Source organism: Mytilus galloprovincialis, chromosome 8 (assembly GCF_965363235.1).
Source record: "Mytilus galloprovincialis chromosome 8, xbMytGall1.hap1.1, whole genome shotgun sequence".
Lineage (NCBI taxonomy): Eukaryota > Metazoa > Mollusca > Bivalvia > Mytilida > Mytilidae > Mytilus > Mytilus galloprovincialis.
This window is the reverse complement of record NC_134845.1, coordinates 36,493,679-36,509,550: the sequence shown is the minus strand read 5'-3', so window position 1 is coordinate 36,509,550 and position 15,872 is coordinate 36,493,679. Positions and strand designations below refer to the sequence as shown.

Genomic DNA, 15,872 nt, shown 5'->3' with positions numbered 1-15,872 from the left:
TAAACGCATAACAATACGCACATTAAAATTCAGTTCAAGAGAAGTCCGAGTCTGATGTCAGAAGATTAGACTATTTACCGGACTTGTTATAACATGAGCAACACGACGGATGCCACATGTGGAGCAGGATCTGCTAACCCTTCCAGGGAACCTGAGATCACCACCAGTTGTTGCTTATTCTTTAGTTGTCTTTGTTGTGTCATGTGTACTATTGTTTGTCTGTTTGTCTCTTTCATTTTTAGCCATGGCGTTGTCAGTTTATTTTCGATTTATGAGTTTGACTATCCCTCTGGTATCTTTCACCCATCTTTAACTTTCTGTTCAAAATTTTCCTTGAAGTTTGGTATTTTTGTTATTGAATTTTATATTAAAATAGATATTTTTTAATTTGCTGTTTGGTATGGAATACTAGATATTACAACACATTTATACATAATACAGGTGGAAATTGTGCAATTATTTGGTTTCAGGATTTATATATGTCAGCTATATTGTGTGATGCGTTTTCCGATTCATTACTCAACAACTTCCTGTTTACCAAACATTTACACATTTTTACACTATTAAAAGTATCCAGTTGTAGCGGGGGTATCATCAGTGAGCAGTAGCTCACAGTTTCAGTTGTTCAATTTGTTGTAACTGCCTCTTTATATGTTAACAGGTAGATATTTTAAAACTATGTATGAATTTAAGAGATTTTTATATTTGTTACATCTAAAAGCTTATCCCAAAACAATGAAGGAGACAACTCTTTTAGCATAAACACATTTTGTTCAATGAAAACGGAATTGGTGAAGGTACTCTAATTTTTATCTTCCATATTGTTTTTCTGCTAAGGAATAAAATTAACACACACACACACACACACACACACACACACAAATACACTCTCATGTGCATGTGGCAGATAGGTTGTGGCTTCTGTTTGCAATTATCTGTGATGTTGGTGTTGTGATGTTTGAAGAAATTAATTATGTATATTAAATGTCTGTTTCTATATTTAAAATATGTATATTTTTTTTATTTTTTTTAGTACTATATATAACTGATACTTTTTTTATTTTTATACAAAATTTACATTATTTTGAAATAAAGCTGTGATACAAATCTGGTACCTACTAAATAAATAAAGCCTTATCCCCTAGTGCCCTTATGACCTAATGCAGTGTAGTTTAAAAATATTGTGTGTAGAATATGACTGTCCTTTCATAAGCTTTGTTCAATATCCAACTAATGTTTTCTTGCCCAAACAAAAAGTCAATAATTGTCCAGGAGTTGCGCACATGTGACGTACTATACACGGGGGGGGGGGGGGGTCTCTTCCTATATAAAGGTATATACATATGTGCCGCTTGAATGGGTCCCTTTTTTGATCCGTTAAATATATCAATGGGGTGCAATTTTACCGAGGAAATATATCAATAGGTAGTAATTGGCCGATTGTGATATATCAATGGGTCATAAATATATGAATGGGTTATGATTTCGCTGTGAAATATATGTATAGGTAGGGATTTCACAATTATTCAATATATGAATGGGGGTGTTTTTAAAATCCCAGCTGCACACCTGTACCCAAAATCCCATGTTGAGACCCCCCCCCCCCCCCCCCCCCCCGTGGTACTATATAAGAAAGCTAATAACAACACGCATACTTCTTTAGATGGAGGTACACCATGAAAGATTCTACAAGGAAGTATCAGAATTTTATTTGCAGGATCGATGTTACGATACAATGTAACATGATATTTTTTCTGAAAAATTATGATATACAAAATTTGAAAATCGAAAGAATGATTGTAGAAGTTTATTCAGTTCTGATATATAAAAAAAACTGATAATGTCAAAATCATTTAGAATATTTAAACCAATACACTAAATGTAACAAAGAACAAAAAAATATATTACTGATAGCTCACATTGCAACTTTATGACAGACTGCCATTATAAAAGGTAAGGGTTAAATTCAGGGATAGTCTTCTTTTAGGTTAGGGATAGTCCTTTGGTTTAAGTTTCCTTTGCTTGCTTGGAATGAACATTTTACACATGGAAGGACTAGAGAAGTTAAAGAAGCTTGGATGTAAGAAGTCAACAATTAAGGTCACTGTTACTAAAATAGAGCTAGTTTTATAATTTGGTGTTTATCATGATATAGAAAGGCAACAGTAATATACCATTGTTCAATAGTCATAAGTCGAATAAGCAAAAAATAATAAATACGGGCAATAAACAAGGGAAACCAATAAACTATAAGAGAAAAACAATGCAACAACAGAAACACTAAACTGCAACATACACAGAAACGGACTTGTTATTCAACAATCAATTACTATTATTGCTACTGTCCTACGAATAGCGACACATCTACATAGGTAAACAATTAGCAACAATAGTAATTGATTGTTTGTCCCACCATTGTATTTTAAGCCTTGTAATAAGGCTACCAAGTCACCAGTATTTTAAAGCTTGGAATACTAGTACTCCTCTTAAGTTGACAAAAGTGCTGCTCGCAGAGCATCAATTGGCAGTACCAGGTTTTAAATTAGTTTTAATACAGAAAAGTATGTTTGCATTTTTGAAATGAAGTAAAATTATTTTTACTTCTTGTTAAAGAAAGTTATTTTTAAATCTTCGGTTTATCAAAAATCACAAAATAATAGAAACAGCGCTATTTGTGTCTCTGGACTCAATGACAAGAATAATTTCCTCGTTGCACTTGACCGAAGCTGTATATTATGATCCGGTTTTGTATTGTACTTGATAGTTACATAATTACCTATGTTTCCGTATTATCATTTCTAACATAGCTCAATTATACTTTCATTCATTCACAAACCATCATGTTTTTTCTGTGTAATCTTCCATTTGTAGTTTTTATAAGTATTCAGTGCATTAAACTTTCATTTGGACAATTCTGCTACGATGTCAAACCTAATGGAAGGTCAGTGAAGTTGTATTATTATGTATTATGAAATTTGTAGGCAAATTAATTATGCTTAACGAAGAACTTTTCAATAAGTAGTAGAAAATTACGTTTCATAGATTTATGTATTTTCTTGTGAAAGATGTACCAATTCGGAAAAAAAGACACAAAAGGGACAAACTGATAATCGAAAAACAAATGTTTATGTTCGGCACTGGCATGAAAACACTTTAGTTATAGATTAAATTTGCTGTTAAAATGTTGGAACCATCTCAAATAAAAAAACAATTATATTCCTTATGCAAACCTCTAATTCGTTGTTCGTATTTGGCTATACTTTAGGGCCTTCTTAGTTTGATCAGCTCTACATCATTTTTATAAACTGTTGGTTTGTTTTCAAATAGATTGCAACAAACATCACTGATGAGACGTTTTAAATGTCGATAAGGGAATTGGGTCCGTTTCTGTTATTTTATTCTATCGCAAATTACAAAATTGAAAGCATTACGGTATGTGAAAACTGCTTCAACGGGAATACAACTGATGAAACTAATCAAAACAATGGCAATTTTGATTAAATTCAGGCATTTTCAATGATAAGTGATGAGTGAAAGACGAATTTTAAACCATTTTTCATAGGTCGTCGGGGATTCTTATATTCCAGACATTAAAACAAAACTGAAACATTTGTATATAATATATAATTCTGTAATAATAATATTTTTGAAGTTAGCATAGCCTTAAACCTTGTATTAAATGTTAATATGATAGCGATATTCATGCTTCTTTATGACCATACATGTATATTTTGACTTAATTATATAATCTAGTATTAAGGTAAACCTTTCTTTCAAAATCATAACAAAAGAATTAACATTTGAAAATTAAAATTATGCAGTCTCCGACAATAAAAAGCGGTGCAAAAATGCATAAAATGCAGCTGCAGTTGATTGATAGCTATATGATCTTTTTGTTCTTGATGACACTGGGCGGTGTTCCTGGTTTGCTCAATTTTAATTACATGCACATGTTAGCATAGGGGGTATTATAGCTTATTTCTGAATTAAAGTAATATTTTTTATCTTAACAGTTTAAAAAGATTTTTTATTCACCTATTATGTAGATCGAGGAAAATGAGCAAAACTATTCTTTATAATCTGTATATATAAATTTTTGACAGAAACATGTATCTAATTGGAAAAACAGATTAGGAAAAAAAGTGTACAAAAAATTGTTTATTGTTTTTACATTTTATCAGCAAATAGTTTTAATAACTGTTACATTCTGGGGGGGGGGGGGAAATAAAAAGTAAAATAATTACTAAAGATAAGAATAAATGTCATGTGAATTTCTTTTTATTTATTCAACTTATTTTTTTTAATTTAATAAATACACTGATCTGATAAAAAATATCCAATAAATTCATAAATGCAACTGTTCAGAAGCCAAACTTTTTATACGACACCAAACTGATTGTTAAGCAAATACCAAACTATTACTCCTGTAAGACATCACTTTACCACAAATGGTCACTCAGCAGAACCATCCAACCAGACATCTATCAACATTAGCCTGCATGATGGATGATGCCTAACTATAACAAGACAACTGTTACTTTTCTTAACAACAACAACAAACAACTTGACCCACCTAGCTGCTGCCAGCACAATATTCTGCGACGACACATTCTACATGTCCAACTCTCTTCCATCAGCTATGCACAGTTCATGCAATGATAGATGGTTCTATTTTCCCACTAGTGTACGCTCTAATACCATGAAGGAAATACCAGGTCATCTATTAAAGCTTCTTCAACCACATACGATATATCGCTCAACGACACTGGTTACAACTTCAACCAGAAACAGTGTATATTGACTACAAGACAGCAACCAACATCGCAGCACGGACAGTGTGGTCAGGCGTAACAGTGAACGGCTGCTTCTTCCAGTTCATCCAGTGTATTTGGCGAAATTGACATAAATGTGGACTGCAGTACTATCATAAAGATTATTATATATTGATGTTTATATATAAAAGATTTTTCTCCCATCATTATACATATAGTGCCCCATACTTATTTTACCACAGTGCTTTATTTATTTCCTTATGCAATTCATTTATAAAATTGATTCATATATTATATAAATTATGTTTTCAATAAAGTAGAACTTGATGTATTTGTATCATGATAATCAGTCAGAAACTAACGAATTATAAAGACACTTTTATAACTGAATGTCATTGTTTTGTAACTGTAGTTGTATGTTGAATGAATTGAATGAATTTATATTAAATTATTGAGAAAAAATATTTGATTTATTGATTATTTTTTTAAACAAATGAAATTAGAGTTACAAAAAATTAAATACCTTAATATATGGATACATGTAGAAAGCAATAACAAACTATAAACCTAAGTTGGAACAGACTATACAAGTATATATGCTCATTAAACCTTTTGTCTTTTTTGTTTTCGTTAGTAAAAGATAATTGGTAAAACTAAAAGTGGCAAATCAGGAGTAAACACAGTGGGCCAGTTGCACATCTTTAATGACGACAATTCCAAAATGTTACCCTATGAAAAAATATGCTGTTGAAAATCAAATATACTGCTACGAATAAATGCATGAAACTTTTTCAATCATATTTTGTTACATACTTTGCAAAATTTCTTAGAGATCCACTGTGTTTAATAATCTTCTTTTATTTTACTTTTCAGGGAGGTACGCTATTGTTGTGCAAACTGGGAATTAAAGAATGGACAATGTGTTGGTAAGACTATATAATATAACTTTGATCTCTAAGCAGTACAGGGGCTTATCTTGGTGAAAACTTAGGGTCCCCTTTATGGCCGAAAGTTTTGACTTACTTTAAGTTGAACATATCGGTATCTCTTTTTAAAATCATAAATCCGCCGGTACAGTATTTGAAGAAGAAAAAACCGATGCATACATAGATATAATGCATATGAGCATCATCATTAGTCCAGTAAAGATAGACAACGTTATAACTAAAGGAAAAATAAGAAAAGACAAACAACAGTCCATAAAACACTACACAGAAAATTCACTAAAACATGGGTGAATTTAAGTTTTCCCTTCCATGTTTGCCTTTGATTTATGGCTTAAACAGAGGGAAAAAGAAGAATAAACCATGGACGGGAATAAAAAAAAGTCGGTGAAACTATAAGACAGACAACAAGATGTCAAAAACAATCCAAAAGAACAAAAAACAGTCCATAGAACACTATATTTTGAGAAACACGAACCCAATCAAAAAGGGTGGTGAATAAGTTCCCCGGAAGGGTAAATAGTTGTAAGTAATTTCATCTAATAAATTTAACTATCAAAGTCTGTAAGATTATTACATTTAATACGAATGCACAAGATTCATTTTTAAACTCTACAAGATGTAAAAAAAAAAGTTGTAAGTTCGCTTAGTGCCTAATTTCAGAAAAGTGCATTGGATATTTAAATATTTTGAACTCAGGTGTCACTGAAGAGACAATTGTCAAAATGCGTATCTGTTGCATTAGAATTGGTACTGTTTGCAAGCATCAAGTATATTTCACAATGAATATTTCTTGATCAATCTTTAGATGAATTTTCTATCATTAATTTCTTTAGAATGTAAGATAGGATTTTACACAGAAGCAGGAGGTAGTTGCAAACCATGTAACACTAACTATTATGGATATAAATGTATCGAATACTGCAGCTGCAGACAAAATCAAATGTAAGTACATGTAGTGATTAGCTATCAATAACTGTCTTACTGTACATCAACTTAAATCATTAATTTATATATTTCTGTATCATATACCATACCCAACATCCCGGCTTGGCAATTTTGTTTTGCTTTTTACCTGTTTCCTAATATTTCCTCTTTCATCTTACTTTTTTATCATATATAGCTTCTCAACTACACATCATTGGTTAAGAAAATAAAAAAAAATGGATATGAAAGTAAATCTAGTATAGAACCCAGAACTATTTGGTGTCATGACTCTGGTGATCTTATTTGGCATTTAGGAATGTAATTTTAAACGGTAATGATAGCTTCTCACTCTATGTATCTACAGCTTCATGATAATGAACACAATTGATATTCCTTTTCAGTTGTAATTATGTATTCGGATGTATAGATGTTACAGTTTCCACTGCTACGGATTATATCACTACAGGTAAGTCAGTTTTACTTACTTTTTATACTGCATTCCTAAACACTTCAGAAATGAAAATTTAATATTTCAGATAATTATATACACACTATATTAAAGACAAAACCTTTCTAAACTTTTGGTCATGAAAATTCCTAATTAGAATTTGCCACAACCTTGACATCTAAGCACGTAAATATGGAGAGTATAAGTTTCTCTCTCTCGCTTGTTGATGTTTTATTTAATCATTGCAGTGTTAAAACACGAACCTTGTATAACTTACTTTGACAAATTAATAGAAGAAATACACATAAAGTGATAGGTTTCACTGGTATGTATTTCGCATGACAGTAAATTTGCTAAAATGTTCGATCCGTTGAATTTGAGTTGGCCAAACATAAGTACTTGACGGACTGAATTCATGTTTACAGCCCAACTCTGCTGTGCGTATTAAAAATAATGCTCTAACAATGATGTTTACAATTATCCCGTGCACACACTGTTTCAATGATATTGAAAAATTGTCGATACATATTTCAGTTTTTATAACCTTTTCAACGGAGGCAACACTTTCAGAGAATACAGAATTGACAACCGAATCTGCTACATTTCACGCAAAATGTAAGTATAGATGAATATACACAACAGCATTTATGACGAATTGACAAATATGCTTGATTGAAAAGAAATATTAAATTTTACACCAAACAGTTGTTTTTATAAAAAAAATTATAGCCAATGTTAACTTTGATATATTAATGCCAATATGTTGTTTTATTATTATGAGAAAAGTCATGATTAATGTTTAAAATCAAATGAATAAAAAAAAGGGTATTAAAGCATATAGTGCGCTGAACTGATTTAATTGTGATAATGATCTTTGGCTCATAAAACTATACCAGATAACGTAGTCTGCATAAAGTCCTTTTATTCTGATTTATTTATTTTGTTACAGATGAAACAACTATTCAACAGAAGCAAAAGAACGAATCACAGTATACTACAGCAAGGGTTCGAGGTCAGTATATTGTCATCAAATTGATGACTTTTATAATTACTAGTATACGTGTATACAGTTCTCAGTTCAGTGGTAAAACTAATAATTATGTTAACTGATAGCGTTTGGTTTTGGCAGTTGGTACGGATCCCCCTTTTAAATTTGCCATGGAGTTTGGTAATTTTATTATACATTTTAGAATAATTTTTCACAAAAAAACTGCGAAAAACGGTTTTGACTAATATATTGTTTTAAAACATTATTTACATCATAAAATGTTATTTCTTGATTTTAGACGAAAATCATGTTACGGTTCCACATGTTGTAAACAGTGAGCAGGACCAGCCAGTTATATGTAAGTTTATGAGAAGATACAAAATTAAATACAATTTTATGAATTCAGCAGTTTACAAGAGCAGAGTTTTTTCACCATTTATTTATTATGTTCTCCAGTATTACACATGCTACAAAGTTCCCAGCTAACATACCTTTCTTAAATTATATGTTTTGAATAAATAAATTAGTAAGAAACTAAGGTAATGTTGACCTTAGATTGTTTCGGCTATCATGTTTGTATCAATATTGGTCATATAACGCTCACCTGCTTCTTTTTATACATTTGTAGCTTTTAAATTCCGCTTTTAACATTCCTGATTGAAGTAAATCCAGAAAACTGTAAATTGAGAAAATACTTTGTGACCGATGTTTGGTTTTGTGTCGATATACCATATAGAGGTAGGAAAAGAAGTAAATGTCACGGATAAAATGTCAAAGCAAAAAATGGCACAGGAAATAAAGTCACAATAATACTAAAACAAAAGTAAATATAGTATATTGAAAATTGATAAAGAAATACTTCTAACTTTTCTTTAAAACCTTTTATTGTGGCAGTGGCTTTACGTGTATTATATCGAAAAATATTTGCCTTTCAGCAATCACAAAACAACAGTTGATTATATTCTCGTTCTCAGCAGTCGGTTTCTTCTTACTACTTGGATTATTGTTTCTTTGTTGGAGATATAAAAAGAAGGCAAAATCAAGACACATTACAAATTTATCACTTAAAGATCAAGGCGAATTTGCAAATAGACACAAGAATGAAGAAGCCGATTTTAATAAAGACCATAAATCTAATACGTCATGTAGTTCTGAAAGCTTATATGATGAAATTGATGAATCGTCCATGATAAAATCATTTAAGAGATTGCAGATAATAAGTCAGATTTCCAATCCATACTTGGATGTTTTAGATGAACCAAAGATTCCGACAAAAACTGAAAAACAACTTTCAGTAAGTTCTTGTTACCTTACACCGGTAACTAGAAATAAAAAAAGTAAACATCTATCGGACAACACATACATTGATGTAATCAGCGGTTCGGAGAGTCCTAAAAGTTACCAAAGTACAACTTCAGACGAATCCAACTATTTAACTCCAGTTAATTTTCACCGGTTGGATAATTGTAAAGGATCTCTTGGTAGTGATACATGTTTGAACGATGAAGGTGATTACTTACCACCGTACACATCAGTTCTTTCAGCTCAAATCTATTTATTACAAGAAAATGCAGTTTCTTCCAAAAATCACCAAGCACATGACGACAATTCTTATTCCTATGATGAATTAAACGAACATAAATATTCACATTTGTACCAACAATTAAATGATGGCTGGGAGACCAAACCTCCTACTTATATGACCACATTTTCTAAGTCAAGGCACGATGCCACAGAGACAGATGCCAGCACACCTTCTGATATAACTCCTTCGAAATGTCCAAATGAAAGTGTTCCAGTTACTGACAGAAGTGCACCTTCCGACATTGTTCCAAACAAAGACCTCTTAGTAAAGGAAGACAATGTGCCCTCCAGTAATAGTTCATTTTCCTCTTTAAATGAAGGCGTCACAGTTATAAGTGACAATACCACTTTATTCTTTACATCATGTCATTCTTCAAATGAAGATATTACAATTACAGACAACATTGAAACTGACAATTCAGATCCCCTGTTGGGCATTTCTCATAGAAATGAAAATCAACATGATAAATGCTCTATAATATGCGATATGAAAGAGCATTCTTTTAACTGCACACACGAAGTTTCTCTCAAGGAACAAGAAATTAATACTTCTATAGAAAGTTACGTCATAATACCAGATAAAGTCACCGATGACTTTCAGTCAAGTATATAACTAAATGTAAAATGCCAAACTTCTTACACCATTCAGTGACTTATTTGAATTCATATTTGATATAAAAATACTAGAAAAAAGTCACAAAATTTTGAATTGCCCATTTCGGTGAATTAATAAATGTTTGTTATGAAATGAGGAAATACAATATTGCCATAATTGGAAAAATATGTATAGAATATCAATGCATTACACAAAACTACTTTAAACCTAAAAAAAAAAAAAACAAAGAGCAAAGATCAAAGGAACAGGTAAGCATAGATTTCACGTATTTTTCATAAACATTTCTTCGACGAAATAAACAAAAGAAAGATTGAAACTGAAAACTACGGTTGTTGTATAGAAATAGAAATGTGCAAATAAGAGAACAAGAAATCATAAAAATTAGAAATGGGGAAACAAAATTGAAAGTGTCATTTAAATTTAGAGTAACCTGAAATGCACGAAAATGATATATATGTCGGTAAGATTGAATTTGAAATATTATTTGGGAAATAAGCTTTGAAATAGATACTTCGTTGTGGCTATAGGTCTTGATGATCTAACAATATTTCAAAAATTCTGTGATTAATTGTATCTGCTATCGACCAGGTTTTTTTGGATAATCGACAAAAGAATTTAAACTAAAATCTAAAATAATTGTTCTTTTCTACACTGGAAAATTTAGTAATTTGACATAGTGTATAGACACATGACTATTGTCTAAGGCCATACATTGTCGTACAACTTTAAAGCATTTATAAAACCATGGAAGATGAAAAAAAATATTATTAAAAAATCGACAAATGCTTTTGGTTTGCTTTGAGTTTGCTGTGTCATTGGTTTGTTCATCACATATGCTTTTATTCTTATAATAATCCTTGATTTTACCGTCTCTGAGTGATCTATATATCCTGTTTTGAATGCAGTACTAAGTTGAGCTACAAAATATGGTGCCAGATGCCGATGCTTCTTTAACCGTCGAATGATCGTTAGTAAACAATTAATACTTTGTATTCGTCTTACCTGTTTATCTTTAAGATTTTGACAATTCAAAGTGGTAAATGAGAAATTCTAATGCAATTATTTTGAATCAATGATTCGAATTCTGATTGGATGACAGTTAGCGTAAAAATTCTCTAGCTCCTTGTCTGTAACTAAGGAAGCAAACAATTTGAATTGCTGAATGTATTGACATGTACTGTTTACAATAATAAGGAAAAACATTCACATGTTGCACCTAAAAATCTTCTTTTTATCAAACTTTATTACATTTTGAAGCGGCACAGAGGCCAGAAAACGCCCGGTGTTTATTTTTGACGCCGGAAGCATACCTATGACGTCACCTAATGGAGGGACCTAAGAAGATAACATCTTTTCGCGGAATTTTCTTTAATGAAGATTTTACACTGAAATAATGATTGAAATTTAATTATGAACTTGTTTCGCTCCGCGTCGCCAGGTAAACTAAACTTGCGACAGTAAAACTACCGATGGACGTTCTGAAAGCGTCTTTTTTTCTATTCTAACACTTGATAAAAATCAGAAAATTGAGTATATATTGTACTTTTTTGTGGGGAAAAAAACACATTCAATTTAAATGTTAAAATCCGTTAAAGAAGCAACTTAATTGTAATTATTTTTGGTACATATTACTAATAAATGAATTGGAGAATTCAAAATGTGAGAAATGTTTCTAAGCCATCATTCAATTGACTCATGAAGATATAATTGTTTGTCAGTGAAATGATGTCCATTTATTCAATTGTTCTAAAACCTTTTGTTTTGCAAAATTGATTTTTTTTCATTTAACCATTAAAGTGTTTGTCATTGATGCCAAGATAAAAAAAAAGATTTTGTACTCGTCTTATCTGCTTGTTTTTAAGATTTCGACAATTAAGAGAAGTATATGAACAAAATAACATTTTTTTCTATGAGAAGTTACCTAGGTGTAATTAAACAAATTAAGATCGTTTTCATTGCTTGGTTAATATTCCACTAAAAATAATAATATGCAGAATTATTTAAAGTTGTCATGTAAGCGGGTTTTTAAATATTGTCATATAAGCGGGAGGTTTGGCTAACCATTTTTGTACCAAATCTGGAATATTGGAGCTGTTAATATAGTATGTTTCCATGTATGCTGGCGTTTGTTTGTGTTGCAGTTCATTATTTCAGTAGTTCTGTTGTTTTATCTACTTGTAGAAAAATAGGGAGAAAACTGTCAGTTTAGCAGAACAAAAACTTTATCAGTCTTTATGTGTCAGTCTTTTAAATTACATAAATTACTAAACATATGAAATAGTTCAAACCACTAAATTAGGGCCAGGGTTGGTTAACCTAAAATAGGAAACAAAGTATATGCATATTGTCTATTGTTGAATATCGCATGTTAACCTGAAGATGTCTTCCTGTCTCCTATGTGTATATATTTCATATAAGTTGTGTATTTTTCTAAATATTTATGATTGATCAGGTGGAAAAAATGGAAAACGTCGTTGTTAGATTATTCCAAATTCCCAATGTTTAACATACGGTGTATGACAAGAACTGATTATTATCTATTTAGAACTTTATTGTATCATTATATCAATCTACAAAGTTCAATCGACATGTCTGGTAAACTATGTCGTTTGATTATAATGTATATGTCTGTCCATTTGTCCTTTGCTACACTAGAAGACCTTGAAACCCGAATGGAAAGCAAATTCCACCATTTGGAACGTCTTTTAGAAAAACAAAATGAACGTATTCAACGTCAGGAGGAAGAAATAACTCAGTTGCAAAACGATCTAGCCAATAACCAGAAATCAGATCTTCACAAAGAGAGGGAAATTACTATTTTGAAAGAATTATTATCAAAACTCTCTAGGCAGTGTACTCGACGAAATAGTGACAACAATAATGTTGCAGGAAATAACATCGCAGAGACAGAAAAATGTGAGTAACATTTTAATGTACAAACATTCAGTCGTTGTCAAGTCATATCTTATACAGTCCGTTGATGGTGTAAATTTCCCACTAACACCATACACCATTACACCATACACCTTGTACCATTACACTATACACGTTACACCTTTGCACCATACACCTTACACATTACGCCATGCACCATTCCCTATTCTATCTACACGATCCAAAATTACCCATAATGCACTTCAGTTTTAAATATTAAGATTATTATTATTGTTTATGTTTACAATTCGGAAAAAATAAAATAAAAAGAACTACACCATTACACCATACACGGGCTGTAAAATGTCGCGATGACACTTTTTTACATAATTATTTACTATCGATGATAGGAATCCATCTTACTTATGACATGTATTAACATTCTTATTAGTGTATTGTATATACGCTTTCAATTCGAACACGGCTGAGTTAAACTTTCTTCGATTACAAACTAAAATGATTGTAGTTTCAATTCCTTACAAAAGCCATCCTTTTTTTTATCATGTTTATTGAATAGCAAAATATTGGCAACACAAATATATGTACCAAAAAGGCTGACACGTAATAGTTAAATAAAATTCTACATTTAAATGGTTAGAGGACTGTTTTACATTTTAAATATTGAAAATGACTGTGTGTTTTACTAAGATTACTATTTATCACGTTTATATTTTTCAGATAAGCGATTACTTGTTGGTAGCATAGTCCCTACTGAAGTCCAATCGCCTCGTACAACAGCTTTTTATGCCTATATGAGTCACATTGATGCCAGTCCAGGAAAAGGTCATACATTAAAGTTTGACGTCATAAAAACAAACATCAATGGTGGCTACAATCCATTTTCTGGAATATTCACGGTACCAGTTGACGGTGTGTATGTGTTTACGTTCAGCTTGAGGCTATATTCAGGGGTTTATGGAGCCTACGAAATAATAAAAAACGCAGAGGTTGAAGGTGCAGCAATAGGAATTATCGAGGGTTCTAACACACAGTTACAAGTAACTGAAACAATAGTATTTTCTGCTAATAAGGGCGACATTGTCTATGTAAGAACACATCCAACGCTAACTCATACAGGAGGTGTTTGGACCAATGAACATGGAAGATCTATGTTCGCTGGATGGCAGATTTAACATTAAATATAATTCAGCTGTTTGTTTTGTTTTGTTTTTCTTTCAACACTTACTATTACACCAATTCTGGCGTGATCACTGTTGTTCGTCAGTATCTAAGGAATATCCCCAATCAAAGGTACCAGGATTATGATTTAATACGCCTGTGGCTCGTTTCGTCTTCATAAGACTCATCATTGACGCTCAGATCACAAACGTTATAAAGCCAAACAAGTACAAAGTTGAAGAGCATTGAGGACTCTAAATCTCAAAAAGTTGTGTCAAATACTCAAACAGTGCTAGAGGCCTACTTAAACTTGAAATTACGTTTAGAGTTGTTAATTTCTGTGTCATTTGGTCTCTTGTGAAGACTTGTCTCATTAAAAATCACACGACATCTTTTTTTTTTTTTATTTGTGTCATGAATGGACACCCAATATCCTTTCTGTTCTATATTATATACGGAGTATATCAAAGTATGTCTTTCGTGCTATCGGAAACTAAAGAAAGTTTTCCCGTGATTGATGTGTACAGTGTATGCTCGTATATTTTATTTAATGTTATGACGTATTTATGTGTGCAACATTGTTCTCTCAAGTTAAGGCCAGTTTGTGTAATAACGTAAAACGCACATCACCTACTCTTTATGCGTAAAATCAACACAAAACCTACACAAATTTTGTGAGAGTAAAATCTACAGAAAATCTACCTTGAGTATAGACAAACTAATGCATCGAAGAAAGTTTTAAGGCATTGATTTTGATGTACATATTTTTCAGTCTGCAGAAGATAGCAAAATAAATAAACACACAAGTTTCAGTTCATACGGTCCACTAAGATACACAGTTTAAATAATCTTTTGCTGGCAGATGTCTATTGTCCATCTATTGTCTATTTAAGCCAATACAACTCTAAACGGGTATTATATTAGAAGAGCATCTCAAACTTCTTTCCTAACTTAGTTTTTGTAGCACCTTCTGCAGGAATATAGATTCGACCGTTGGTTTTCTCGTTTCAATGGTTTAACACTAGTCATTGTTGTGACTCTTTTTAGCTTGATGTTTGGTATGAGCCAAGACACAGTGTTGAAGACAGTACTTTGATCTACAATTGTTTACTTTTAATTGTGATTTGGATGGAGAGTTGTCTCACTGGCACTCATACAAAATTTTCATATATCTATCTACTCTTCGGCAGATACAATTACTAAAATATTATTGTTAAAATTCTCCATAAAAATAAATGTACCAAAGGTTCAAATCTCAAGTTTCGACCACAGAGAAGTTTTCGATTTTTTTTCTTCTTTTAATTCCGATGTAAGATTCTACATTAAAAATAATGATAAAATAGTTTCCAGTGTTAAACTTAATTATTCAACTTACAATATTATATCTTATGTATTAACTGCTTTGATTAGCACACGAACTGAAAGGCGAGAAACCCTGTATCTGACTTATTGCAATTTGATTTTAATAAATACTTTCTGGGAACATGAATGGGGTAAGGATTCATTCACGACACAAAATCTCTTAATGCACTTAGAAATT

General features: G+C 31.5%; 1 protein-coding gene and 1 long non-coding RNA gene across 2 annotated transcripts; both read left to right on the top strand.

Moving 5' to 3' along the window:
* The first annotated feature begins 2,815 nt into the window (after positions 1-2,815).
* LOC143043017 (uncharacterized) lies at positions 2,816-11,977 on the top strand. Its single transcript, XM_076215515.1, has 7 exons — positions 2,816-2,941; positions 5,646-5,698; positions 6,553-6,661; positions 7,045-7,109; positions 8,041-8,103; positions 8,378-8,437; positions 9,015-11,977. Exons 1-7 carry the CDS (start codon positions 2,841-2,843, stop codon positions 10,274-10,276), a joined length of 1,713 nt encoding a protein of 570 aa, XP_076071630.1. The 5' UTR covers positions 2,816-2,840; the 3' UTR covers positions 10,277-11,977.
* An 883-nt stretch (positions 11,978-12,860) lies between these two features.
* LOC143043265 (uncharacterized) lies at positions 12,861-14,368 on the top strand. The gene is made up of 2 exons (XR_012968279.1): positions 12,861-13,195; positions 13,892-14,368. It is a non-coding gene; the product is annotated as an uncharacterized LOC143043265 (long non-coding RNA).
* Positions 14,369-15,872: the final 1,504 nt, after the last annotated feature.